Below are 12872 nucleotides of genomic sequence, written 5' to 3'. Positions count from 1 at the left end.
ACCGGCTGCCCTGGGCAATGGTGGGCATGATCTCATGGCTGGCACGGAGGGGCCGGGTCCTGGCCTTCATGCGGGCATGCTGCAGCAGATGCGTGGCCTTCTCATGCCTGGGGCTCAGTACACGCTCCGACTTGGGACCAAAGGTCCTGCAGAGTGGCACGCAGGCCAGAGAGGTGGGAGAGGGATTAGAAACAAATAACATGGATTAGGAGGGCTTTAACAGTGTCGAGCACAGCTGTGCCAGAAAAGCCCTGCATGTGCCGCCTTCCTCGTCTGGCTTCCACACAGATGGCACCCAGCCTGGGGCCTGGGACCGGGATATGGCCCCCGAGTGACTCCAGACAGGTCTAGGGAGCTGGCCCACTTTGGACATCTGCTCAGGGGCTGCAGGGAGAGACCTCAGGTGTATCTAGAAAAAGGTAGAGGAGTTTCCAGGTTATTATTCTATTGTTCCTTCCCATGGCAGACAGCAGGAGTTATCTGGGAGGAGGGGAGAAAAGGGCCCAGGGTTGTTGGGCTGGGCCTGTGCCCAGCCAGATGGTCTTCCATGCTCCACCTCCCTCTCTCCTTCTGTCTCCCTGCACTTGCACATACCCACGCAAGCTCACACAGCACCACCCTGAGCTCCCACCACAAACACAAGGAATCAGGGCTCTGCCCATCACAGTTCTGCTCCTGTGGGGGAACGACATTTTTCTAAGTCCTGGTGTTTTCTTGCCTCAGCCCTGATCCAAACACATCAGGCATCAATTGAGGCCTGGGAGATATTAAGGTGGACCCACAGCAAGTCAGCAAATGGCTTGATTTTCATAATAATAAAGGTCCTTTACCAGGCCTCACCACCTACCAGAGGTGCCACTGCCCCTGCCCCTGCCAGTCCAGAGCTACAGAAAATGACAGCAGCCGCTTTTCAAAACCGTCTCCGGGACAGTAACATACAGCCAGCTCCGGGTGACAGCAATGACAGCAGCTCCACGGCCCCCCCACCAACACGTTTCTCTCCGTGGGCCGAGGGCAGGTGCTCCCCCGACAGATGAGGGTGTTCCAAAGCAGAGGGGCCTTGGGCACCGTGCTCAAGGTTGGACATCAATCGTGAGCAGGGCAGACGACAGCCAGTCCCACTGCCTCCAGCATCCATCCCACATCCTGCATCCCCTCCCCTCCCCGGGTGCAGAGGGTGTTCGTGGCGAGAGTTAGACAGACTCTTCAATGGCACTTCAGCATCCCCTGTGACTGCCCGTCCTCACTATCACAAACACTGGGCCATCCTTACCAGGATCCACAGAAAGAGAACTCAGGAATGTGGAGGCTCAGCGGGGGCTCAAACTTGAACTGCAGCCTGCACAAGCCCACGCATTATCCACCCCATATATCACCTGAAGAAAGGGGCCTCATCCTGACAGGTGGAAAATAGCAAGTAGTTTCCTGGATGACAGAGACATGAGTGGAAAATGCCACAACTCTCAGACCTCCTTGTCCTTCCTCAGACAAGCTCTGGGCAGTCTGATTGTGTCCTTGTTTCTTTCTTTTTCCAGTCATTCATCATTTGCACCTAATCCTGCTTTGGGGGCCCAAGGAAAAAAAAGAACTGCTAGAATAAAGGCACCATCTGTGCCTCTGAACCCTGGCAGGGCCAGGCACAGTTCTGGAACCAGGAGTGTTTACTGGAGTGATGTGACAGTGAATCTCCAGGCCTGCTGCCCCGTGGAGCCTCCTCTGGCAGGATAGGCCTCCCTGTACACAGCCCTCCGAGCCGGCAGCTCCTGCAGCACACTGCTGAGAGCAGCTGTGCCCCCTGGGGCTCCTGCGCCAACAGCAGAGATAATGAGGTTCCCAGCCCGGGAGACACCCCTGCAGCCGCGGGCCTTTGGCTGCCGGCCCGCGCCTTCCAGTGACAGCTGTGGTTCCTCGGCTGTCAGAGGGCATTTGTCACAAGACCCAGTGGGCAGGCAGGAGGGCCCCCAGGCAGCTGGCCAGATGCTGCCAGGACTGGCCTTGCCCCCAGGTTTTTAAGCCATTTTCCAGCTTCGCTGTTTCCTTTCTGCTCCCTCTACACGGAGCTGTTAAATTTTTTTTTTTCCATCAGCTGCTCTGCTTTGGTTCCTGGCAGACAAAGCTGGTTTCTTCACTGATTAGAAAAGCAGGGCTTTTTGAGTGCCTGGAGGTATCCATGCAGTAGCAGCTGAGTGTGGCAGCCACCTTCACAGAGAGCAGAGAAGGTCAGCAGGGCAGGCAAGCCTGGTGGTCTTTCTCCCAAGAAGTGGGGGGCAAGCAGGTGCCATGCTGCAGGGGGTTGTAGCCGTCCCAGCCTAACTGCCCACCTCCCAGCACTGCATCCTGCTGGCCCACCCAAGAGGTGCCACCACTGCTAGGCAGACGGGTTCAGACTCTTCCATTTGAGGAAGACTTCCCAGTTTATAATCTGACCATGGCCTCTGCCAAGGGCACACAGCCCTAGAGCCTAGCCCTTCCCATCGTGGACTATAACCTACAATCCCAGCTCCCACACTTCTCCTGCAGATTTCCTGCAAGTTTCCTGCCAGGTAAAGGCAATTCTGCCTAAGAATAGCCAGCGTTCGCCACTCTCTTGAAAGCTTGCCTATCTGGGCCTCATTAGCTCAGCAGGTAAGGCAAAGGGATAAAGTGGCTGAGTTTAGTTCACCCTGGGCCTGTTTCCCCATCTGTAAGCAGCGGGACTTGGGTAGGAGAGAGGATTCACACTGCTACCCTGTGAGTCTGGGTAGTCTGGTGTACCTCAGAGTGGGATGGGGACTTTGAGATCCTCTCCCTGGGGGTTGACACCACAGATATTTGGCCCCAAAGAGCAGCAGTGCCTACAAAGAGCTGATTTGGTGGCAATTAGTTTCACGTGAGTATTCCTGCCCATCCCTCTATCCCTCTAAACATTAGCATCCTAAACTGATTCCCAAGGACAAAAGGCAGCATGTGGCCCCCTCGCCCTCTGGTGTCCACCTAAGCCAGTCTCCTGGTGGAGAGACGGCTTAGCTCGGACCTCAGCTCCCCTCATAGCCAGGCAGGACGAGATCTCAAGTCAGGACAACCATCATTTCTCTTCTAGCCAGGGAGGTCAAAGGGCAGAGTGACCTCTTTCCACAGCTATCATAATCCTGGATTAAAGTAATAAGTTCTACCAAGTCTGGGTTTAACCCTTTCATTCCAGAAACAAAAATTAGGGAAAAAATTTGGAATGTAAACAGATGGGACATCTCCCAGATTCCGAGACAACAGGGAGAGGGAAATTATATAGTGTACAGAACATACATGAACGTTTTTGCCTAACATCTGCTCCATTTGACTACATTATCAAGCTTTTTGATGATCAGGGATAGAACTCTCCTGCTGCCATTCCGTGTGCACTTGCCTGGAAGAGGGGAAGAGGAAAGGTAGGCTGGGAACTGATTCTGGTCCGTGTGCTCCGTGAAGGCAGGGACCTCACCTTGGGCGCACTACCACAGGCGCCTCTTTCCCAGGGCTGCAGGACCCTGACAAGACAGAGCCGACAGCAGTAGTTAAAGGCGTGGTTCTGGGGCACCTGCCCGGGCTCTAATTCTGGACTGCCACTTACTAGCTGTGGCACCCGGGCTGATTACTTAGGGGTTAAGCCTCACTTTCCTGACCTGCTAACTAAGGGCTCACTTGTTAAGTGAGACTGATCCCCTTACAAGGGCTTAGCACTGGTCCAGGCACTTGGTAAGAGTCAATCAGTGTCAGCATTTATTATCATTAATGCTGTCATTATTAGCACCATTATTTTGTTAAGTTACCCTCAGACATTTGCTGTAGAAAGGATAGAGTCCCTACACATGAACTAAACTCACCTGCTGAAGAGATCACCTTGTCATCGTCTGCAAGGGAAGATGTATTTGGAAGCAAAACCATCTGGAAGCCAATGAGGGTTTGGTGGTTTTGCTGTAAACAGCCCCTGGCAGGGCTCCACAGAAGAAGCAATTCCCACAGAATGGGGAGCAGGGGGAGAGAGAAGAGCCGCTCATATTACTACTGGAGACAATAAGCAGGCACTTCTCCCAGCAGAGACGGAAAGGCAGGAAGCCATCCAGATGGCTGCTGCACGATGTGCCTCATTTAACACCTTTGAAAGGATCTGGGTGGAGATGTACAGAGAGCTTCCCTAAGTCATCCACTTCTCACCTGGGGAAAGCAGGGCAGCTCTTGCCTTCTTGAGGAAGGCTACTGGGCTGGCCCCCAGTCAACACTAGCTGGCCTGTGTGTGTGGAGGCAGGTGTCCAGGCACCCCCTGAGAGCGGGCACCCTGGAGAGCAGGGGGCCTGCTCAACTTGGGAGGCTAAAAAGGGCAGCTTCCGCTTCTTGAATTCAGCCTGACTCCTCACAGATGAATTGTCGTGAGTGAATTCGCTTTCTCCAGCCTCTTCATGTGTAACCATCAGGAGCACCATGAGATTTTTGTGTGGGGGTGCACAGGAGTGTGATGATGACACAGCATGGGAGCTCCCAGAGGGACTAGCAGTGTTGGGGGGGCTTCCAGTGTGTGTCCTCGTGCTCCACCAGAGAGTTACAGCACAAAATGCTTTAGGGGCACAGGAAGCACTTGAAAACACTGGCAAGTGGTTAAATTTAATTTTTTCTTTTCAGTTTTAGTCTTGGTGGGTTTGGGAGTGGTAAGGGGGCTTTCCTTTAGTGTTCCTTTATGTCTGTATATCTGGCTCAGGGTGGGATGGAGGACAGTGCAGGATAAACAGGACAGGTGGGGGCTCTGCCATGCTTCCTTATGCCCTTGCATTGCAGTGTCCTCAGGTAAACCTGTAGCCCATGCCCATCCCTAGGACTCATCATGACCCCCTGATCCTAGGGGCCCAGGAGACCCGGAACCTGAGCAGCAAGCCAGAATGACCTCTCAAGCCCTCACCAGGCTATATGGCATGTGTACCAGGCCACAGGGCACCGCGACGGCCCAGCACTGCCAAGAGATGAGGTCATCCTCTATGGAGGGAATGATGTGGCAGGAGGAAGATGGTCAGCGTTGCTCCATTTCCTACTGCCTTACTTAAAATCTAAATCCCTAGGCTCTCCACAAACAATGTCGGCCAGCCTTCTCACCGAATATCCCAGCAGTATCTATGCATTCCACCTCAGACCTCTCCCAGGCAATTCTGCAGCTCTCGCCCACCTGAACATCCTCTTCTGTTTCCATCCAGACCCTACCAAGCCCGCACAGGCATCTAGCCCTCACTGAGCCCTCAGTGAGACTCCAGCACGTGTGCCTCAGCCAAATGTTTCCTGAGTGCCTGTTGTGTGCAGCTACCTTGCAGGCACCAGGTCCTGCACACAGAACAGCACTGTTCCTGTCCCCAGGAAGCTGCAGGAGGACAGCCACCAGCCACAGCTACAACCAAAAGCTGGGGTGGGCAGAGCAGGCAATGAGAGCAAAAACTGGCAATTCCATCTGAAATAACACACAGCAGGCAGTTCACAGGACAATCTCCAAAAATGCTAGTTAATACGTTAACTGTTTAAAAGCCCAAGATTTTCTCACAGCTATGGGTCTGATCACTTGAGCCATAGGCCCAGCCTCAGAATCCTTGAGGACTCCTTGCGTGACCTTTACATTGAAGCAGTAACCATTATGGACATAATTAAATACATGTTGTAATGGGTTGGCATGGTTATTTAACTGCAATACTGAACTACATATGCTGACTGAGTGTGAAGCAGGACCTTTCACACCCTGAACCCTGAGAAGATATGAGGGGCTCACATCCTGATTGACATCCTGGCCCCCTCCAGGATGGCCAACATGGTGCATGGGCACCGTCTCAGAACACTCCTATGCCCAGTGTCCCAGGTCCCTCAGTACATACACTAAGCCCCAGGGCCTTGGTCCCATGTGGCACTCCCGGAGTACAAAGCTGAGAGCAGTGTGCTTTATTTCAAAGGTCTCCTGGGAAGTCCAGCTCCACAGAAGTGGCATCAATATATCCCCTCCCTTAGGGAAGGGCTGCAGCCCTGCAGGTACCACTTTGCTGTCTCCCCAGGAGACTCAGAACAGAGCCAACTGAGGAGCCCATTCCAAGGGGCCTCCAGACACGGCTGACCTTCCCCCCACCCCTGAACGAGGCACGTTCTCTGGCTCTTCAGCCTGGTGTCTACTCAGCAAGGGCCGGACTAGACTGTAGTGGTCAATGGGGCACTCTAAGTGACCTTCCAAACAACCCAGAGGACAAAGTCTTCCCCATGCCAACTCTATGCTGGGATATATGCTGGGCAGAGTCCTAAAGCCCACTAAGGCACCTTCTCCCTCTGTCTACACACACACACACACACACACACACACACAGATTCACACACACAGATACACACAAGATACAGATACACATAGATATGTACGCACACACACACACACACACACACCCATGATGTACATACACATGACGATACACAGACACACACACACCTGCACACCCTGCACCAGCACAGCCGACATGAACCCTGAAATACTGCAGACAGCCTGGCAGGTTAGACACAGTCCAGAAATCCCCATCCTGAGGACTCCACACAAATGCCATCTCCTCGCAGGACTGGGGGACAGTCCCTCCCTACCCCATGGTTGAGGTTCTGTTCCTTTAAAATGGATGTTTTTATTTATTATCAAGCAGGGGAGTCAGGAGCTGTGACTTCTTCTTTTTAGAGTGACCTCTGCACAGACCCCCAGGGGCAGCACCGTGCAGCTGGACCCTTTTCCCAGCCAGGGAAGGGGGGCTATGAGCGCTGGTGGGAAGCAGTAGCTGCTGGAAGAGGAGGCACCTCTCCCCAGGAAGTGAGGTGCATCTGCCCAAGCTCTGGGCTCCCTGGGGAAGGAGGTGGGACAGGGAGGGGACAGGGTATCTTAGGACTACTGACCTTTCTGCAGCCACACTCCTTCACACTTGCTTTTTGAGGATTTTCACAACCATTATCTCATTTTAGCCTCACAGCGTTCTGTAAAGTAACAGACAGCTGCTATCTGGCTCACTTTAAAGACACAGAGGCTGGGGCAGGGGAAATGACTCCCAAGAATGCAGAGCAGGTGGTTCGCAATGCCCTTTGCACTGTGCCCGAGCTCATGACTCTGCTCATGAAGCAGGCAGGCACCAGCCTGGCGCACTGGGGTGACTAGCACCTTTTAGAAAGTCTCAGGGTTTCTGATCTCCAGCCTGCTGGCCACTGCTCTCGGGTGCAGGGTTTGCATGCCATCTTGCTTTCCTGAGATTTCCTACTCTGCTGGGTGAATGGAGAACAGCGAGGAGGGAAACAGAAAATGTGTGCCCTGAGCTCTTACCTGTTCTGGTCTGAGTCCTGCAGTGAGATGCCTGAGTCCCAGTCCGCGTCCCCTGCTGGTCGTTCTAGGACCCAGAACAGAAGCAGAAATGAGGGCAGAGCCCGAAACTGGGATCTCAGCTGACACTTAATGAATATGGAGGAGAAAAGTTTCTTGGGAAGTAATTTATTGCCCAGATAAATCTGACCCCTGCCCATGTCTCTGCCTGAGAAGCAGTGGCACAACACGCCCCGGGGACTGCTGGTGGAAGTTGCCACCAGCTGAGGGGACCGCGTGGGTCTTCTCAGGTGTGGGGTGAAGATGAACTTTTAGAATAGGGGGACCTGCCTGAACACTTGCACGGCCCAGTGGTGCTACTGCTAGAGTGTGACCCACCAAACAGAAGCTGGACCTTTCTGAGGGTAAGGGGCCCTACCAAGAGGCTGAGGACCCCTGGGGGCCGAGGGCATGTCACTGGAGGGAGAGACAAGAACCCACTCTGGAGAGGGCTACAAGCCACAGGGCAGAAGTCATGGTAGCCTCCACCATGGGGCACCACAAGTGACTCGAGCAGAAGGGCTAGTGTGAGGGGACAAAGCAGCTAGGTCAAAGCCAAGAATCACAGGACGTTGGTGGCTTCGGTGACAGGCAGCTGTGCTGTCCTCCTTCCCCACCCTGCCCCTCTGTGGGTCCCCTCCTCCCCTTTCTTCTCTCCAGATTCCCCATGCGGCTCTGCCGCCCAGACCCACAGAGGGAGCCTCACCTGCTGCAGCTCCGTCCCACGATGGAGGCCAAGCGGGGATTCCCACCTTGGGGGGAACACGCCCCCCGACACTTAGCATCTCCTGCAGCTGACGACGGTTTCTCTCTACCCGGTCGGACAAGGACAAGGCATTGCCTCCAGTGCCCGGAGCCCCCAAGTCTCCAGCTCTCCAGAGCCCCACAAGCAGGGCTGGCCTGGGGACAAAGTCCTCCTCAGAGGTCAGAGACAAGCTGTCCAAGTCTCTTCCTGTGACTGGACCATCCTGAAGGGGATATGGCCTTCCTTCCCTCGGGATGGGCATGTGCGTGCTTTTGTTACAACGACCAGGGCCCTCAGGCTGGCCTGGAGTGCTTCTGTGGACAGGGCTCTCTGGCAAAGAGTCAGGCCCTGGTGGCAAACCCCTCTTGTGGTCAGGCAGCATCCATACTGCTTCTGGAGGCCACAGGCTCCTCCCATTCCAGTGATGGAGCCCAGGAGCAGGCGGCCTGGGAGGGCTGCGGCCCCCATTCCTGGCGGGTTCCTCCTCATTGCCACTGCTGCCCAGTTGCCCATTGGTCAGGTTCTGAGCATGGAGCACCACCGCAGCATCTGGTTGGGAAGACCCCTCCAACAGGGTCCCAGTTCCACCCACCTTGACTCGCCTACATCTGAGTTTCTTAGAGGATGGGCGCTCATGGGAAGTGAGGCCTGGGCTCATCCCCGGTTTGCCTGTTGTCATCTTTTCCTTCAAGGCCCTCACCTTGCACTCCAGCACAGAGGGGCCTTGGAGCTGTGTCCCCCATGCCCTGGGAGGCTGGGGGACCATCAGGATGGTTGCTCTATCTTCCCGAGGACAGGACCAGGGTCCTGGAAGGTGTCCATCATTCAGCTGTGGTTCGGGGCTACTTCTCTCCATAGCTGAAGTCACCTCCATGGAGCTGGCTGTCCTGCTCCCTGTGTTGGTCCCTCTGCAGGAGAAAACAGGTACATGTAGGTACGTCCCACTTGAAATAAACTTCATGCATAAATACCCTTAGACCCACCACCTGGCTAGCTAGCTTCAACCACCTCCTGGGTCCCCAGTGTGCCCTGGTATTGAGTCCTCCCCAAGACAAGAACAACTGGGGGAGACTGCAGGGATGACCTCTAGATAACATGAAAGCACTTTGAAAAGTACAAACCATTGGATGGTACAAAGAAATTGTTACTGAGTTTTTTCTTCCAAGTCTGAGCAATGTTCTAGTTTTCTACCCCCCATTTTACAGATGGGACGTGATGAAGCTTCAAACAGCTAATCCTCTGCCATATGTGGAGACGATGGAGGCCAGTAAAAACGGGAGCCAGATCTCCCCATCCCTGGCCTCTTGCTTTGCTGACAGGTGGTCTCAGTATCAACACCTGCTAATACCCTACATGCTCTTCCCTTTCCGAGGACAGCCAAGGCAGACGATGGACTTGAGGAAGATACCACATAAGATTGGATCCTCCAGTGAAGGGTGCCTCCCTGGGCACAAGCCGTAGGACTGCAGCATGGGACAGGACTCAAAGGGGGGCCATGACCCAGTACTGACTCCTCTATCAACACCTGCTCTGTGACAGGCAGGTTTCAAACATACTCTCGAATAACCTTCACACAACTCTGCCAGAGTTGTTATCCTCATTTTTACAGAAAAACAGGCACTGAGAGATTAGGTCACACAGGTGTTAAGGAGAGGGGAGGTTTGGAATGCAAAGCCTCTCCTTCCAAGGTCAGGGCTCTCCCACAGCATTCCGTCTGGAGAAGTTAAGTGACTTGCTAGAATTACAAAACTCCTTGGTGACATATTTGATGTCTTCACAGGGAATGAAGTGACCACGGGGTTCTATTTACCAAGTTACTCAGTGCACACATACATGCCACAGGGTCTATTTCTCCTGCTCCCACAGAAAATGCTCTTTAAACATCCAACATGTAGATATGTCCCACTTGAAATAAACTGCATGCATAAACATCTATATTTACATAAATTACAAATTAGGAGTTAATTATTCACTTCATATTGATTAAAGATTTGCCATAGAATTCTCTACGGCAAGTCCCTCAATAGTTATTACTATTCAACTTACATGTGTTTCAGGAATGCACATATTTCATAAAGCAAAATACACACATAGTGCAAAATGTCACATCAGTTTTCAGACTGCAGAGTTCAATGAGTATCTTTAAGACGAGATTATTTCTCTACCAGAAGTCTAGAATTGACCAACTTTCTCTACAACCCAGCCAACGGATTCCTCTCTGCTAAGGTTCCGTCCAGAAAACGGGGATTAGAAAGTGATAGGAGCAGTTTCTGTCGAATTAAAAGAACTTTCTGAGGGTAAACTCCGGGACGGCATTCCGACACAGCCCCTCTCGGAGACCGTAAAGCCGGGCGCGTTCCGCAGCGGAACTTCGGGCAGCCTTCCGGGGAGGCTTGCTTGGGGCCGCCTGACCCTGTGGCCCACGCGCTCTCTTGGCTCCAACTCAGAAAAGCTGGAATGAAGACGAACGTGCCGGCGCGCCTCCCGCGTGGAGACGTGGGCCGCAGGGATGCGGGCCGCCCCCCGCCCGGCGGGCCCGCGTCCCCCGCCTCCGTACTCACCGGGGGCCGCCGCCGCCGGGCTCGGCCGCCTGCATCCCTGGAGAGGCGAGGCCCTCCTCCGCCCTCCTCCCGCCCCGGGGCTGGCGGCGCGGCCGGGGGCCCGGGGGAGGCCGGGCCCGAGCAGCCGCCGGGGGCCACGGCCCCCCTCCGGGTCTGGGCAGCGGGAGCGGGGTCGGGCAGCGGAGGCGGCGGCGGCCGCCGCTCGGTCAGGGCTTTGCCACGGGGGGCGAAGAGGCCCAGCGGGCACCCAGGGCGGGAAGGGGCGAGAGGCGCCGAGCAGACAGGCGGCGGAGCGGAAGGGGCCGGAGAAGCGGGGCCTGCCCCCCACCCCCGGCCCTCGCGGCCCCCCGCGCTCGTCAGCCCGAGCCCGGCGGGGCGGCCCCTCCCGGCGAGGGGCGAGCGCTCCCGGAGGACGTCCAGGGGCCGGGAGGGAAGGCGCGGCCCGGGCCGAGGCTGGGGACGGGGCCGTGTGGCGCGCGCGGGGCCTCGGGCCGCCTTCCGGGCTTCGGGCCTGACCCCGCGGCGGGCGAGCGGGAGGCCCGGGGGCGCGCAGCCTGCGGCCGGCTCAGGAGCGCGGAAGCTCCGAAACCCACGCTCTCCCGAGCTTCGCGGGAACGCGTGTAACTCTACACCCGGGGCCCGGGGAGGAGGCTCGGGGCCGGGGCGGGGGAAGGAACGCCCTTTGTTCGGACTTGTCCGGAGGGGCCCTCTGCCCTCTCCGAGGTGCCCCGTTTCCTCAGAGGTCAAGGTCACTTGCTTGGGCTTTCCAGGGGCGCGAGGGTAACCCAGAGCGGAGGTGGGTTCCGTCGCCCTGCCCGGCCCGGAGGAGAGCCTGGCGCCTGCCTGTCGCGCCTGGGCTAGAGGACCGGCTCTCAGGGTCCCGGGGACTCCTGGAGAGACGGCGTCATCGGTTCCACACCTGGAGCAAGTAGCAGCGACGGGCTTTACCTGAGGCTGTGGCTCAAACCGGCAGGCCTTGCTTTTTCCACCCAGAGGGAGGTGACGGATCCTCACTTATTTCCAAACCTATTTTTCCACAAAGGTCGGGGAAACAAAGAGACTTAGCACCGAAGAGATTCCGGAAATCCTTACAAAGGGAAATACTCCTTGGTGTTTCCCTCAGCTACCAAGCTTTACTCTTAAGCGTGGGCTGCTCTCCTATTTGTACTTGGGCACCACAGTCACCATCTCCATACAGGTCTGGCAACAAAAAGGACCACAGGATGTGCTCCAGGCTGGCAACGGGAGGTGGGGAGGGACGTTTCCAGAGGAGGGCCTGCCTCTTGAGTAGGTGGGAGTTACCCTGCAGAAGGAGGGGCAACTGGGCAGGGCAAAGCACCCAGGCCTGAGAACAGCTGTTTGTACCCTGCAGAAGGAGGGGCAACTGGGCAGGGCAAAAGCACCCAGGCCTGAGAACAGCTGTTTGGGGAGCTGTGGGTAGACTGGCCTTGCGCTGATTTCAGAACCTGAGAGATTATTTAGGGCAAACCATCTGTGTTACAGAACAGGCCCAAGGTCACACAGCAACCCTGGCAGTTGCTGTCCAGAGTCTGGGGCCAATGCACTTGCAATTAATCCCTTTCACCCATATTCCCAGAGCAAGGGGGTCCTTCCACAGGGCATTCACCCCTGTTTTTGAGTACTTACGACTTCATAATATAGTAAGGTGCCATTTATGGAGGTGTACCCAGCACTGGGCTAAGCACTCAACCTTCCTCTCTCATATGGCAACCTTAAGGGATGGGTAGTGTTTATTGTCTCCTTTTTTTCAGATGTGGAAATAGGTGATCTGCCCAAGGTCGTAGAGCTAGAATGATGGAGACCCTGTGGAGCCCAAGACCCTCACGTCAACTGCACTGCACAGTGCTGTTGTCAGAATTCTGCAAGTTAAACATAGAAAGATTTTTGTTTAAAGGATAAAAAAATTGTGAAGTGTGATTGTCAAGATATGCTGCCCTGTTGGTCTAGCTCTTCCTTTCTGGATCCTTCCTGTCTCCCTTATTGCCATGCAAGGTAAAACGCTGTCAGACCCCTTCCCCTCCTCTTTTTGTGAGGTCAAACCTAACACAGTAACTATCGCTGGGGCTTCTGTGAGCCAAGGCACCCACGTAGTATCTTGTAGATTTTAACGGCAATCCTGCAAAGTGGGTATAGTGTCTTTCCACTTGAGGGTTAAGGAAATCGGGGTACAGAGAGGTTAGGAGAAGAGGTTGCC

At 55.1% G+C, this 12872-nt stretch overlaps 2 protein-coding genes across 14 annotated transcripts in view; one reads left to right on the top strand and one right to left on the bottom strand.

Moving 5' to 3' along the window:
- KIAA1614 (KIAA1614 ortholog) overlaps positions 1 to 10791 on the bottom strand; it is a 33120-nt gene extending 22329 nt beyond the window's left edge. For all 12 annotated transcript variants that reach the window (XR_012122818.1, XR_012122821.1, XR_012122819.1 and 9 more), the window contains exons 1-4: positions 10658 to 10791; positions 8058 to 9004; positions 7316 to 7379; positions 3 to 146 (exon numbers count right to left, since the gene is read on the bottom strand). Coding sequence is in view for 6 of the 12 variants with exons in the window: in XM_073216837.1 (XP_073072938.1) it covers positions 3 to 146; positions 7316 to 7379; positions 8058 to 9004; positions 10658 to 10692 (1190 nt within the window). In the remaining 6 variants the exon portion in view is untranslated. The remainder of the gene's footprint in view (positions 1 to 2; positions 147 to 7315; positions 7380 to 8057; positions 9005 to 10657) is intronic.
- LOC140844465 (uncharacterized) lies at positions 10554 to 12592 on the top strand. Of its 2 annotated transcripts, none has more exons than XM_073216843.1 (2): positions 10554 to 11656; positions 12430 to 12592. In XM_073216843.1, the coding sequence occupies exon 1, from the start codon at positions 10554 to 10556 to the stop codon at positions 11439 to 11441; it is 888 nt and encodes a 295-aa protein (XP_073072944.1). In that variant the 3' UTR covers positions 11442 to 11656; positions 12430 to 12592. The 2 variants fall into 2 exon arrangements, with proteins under 2 accessions (XP_073072944.1, XP_073072943.1); XM_073216842.1 differs by having other exon boundaries at positions 10554 to 11855.
- The last annotated feature ends 280 nt before the right edge of the window (positions 12593 to 12872 follow it).

The sequence above is a fragment of the Manis javanica genome, chromosome 11 (assembly GCF_040802235.1).
Source record: "Manis javanica isolate MJ-LG chromosome 11, MJ_LKY, whole genome shotgun sequence".
Lineage (NCBI taxonomy): Eukaryota > Metazoa > Chordata > Mammalia > Pholidota > Manidae > Manis > Manis javanica.
Note: the sequence above shows the minus strand (reverse complement) of the source record. Positions and strands in the feature narration are given on the sequence as shown.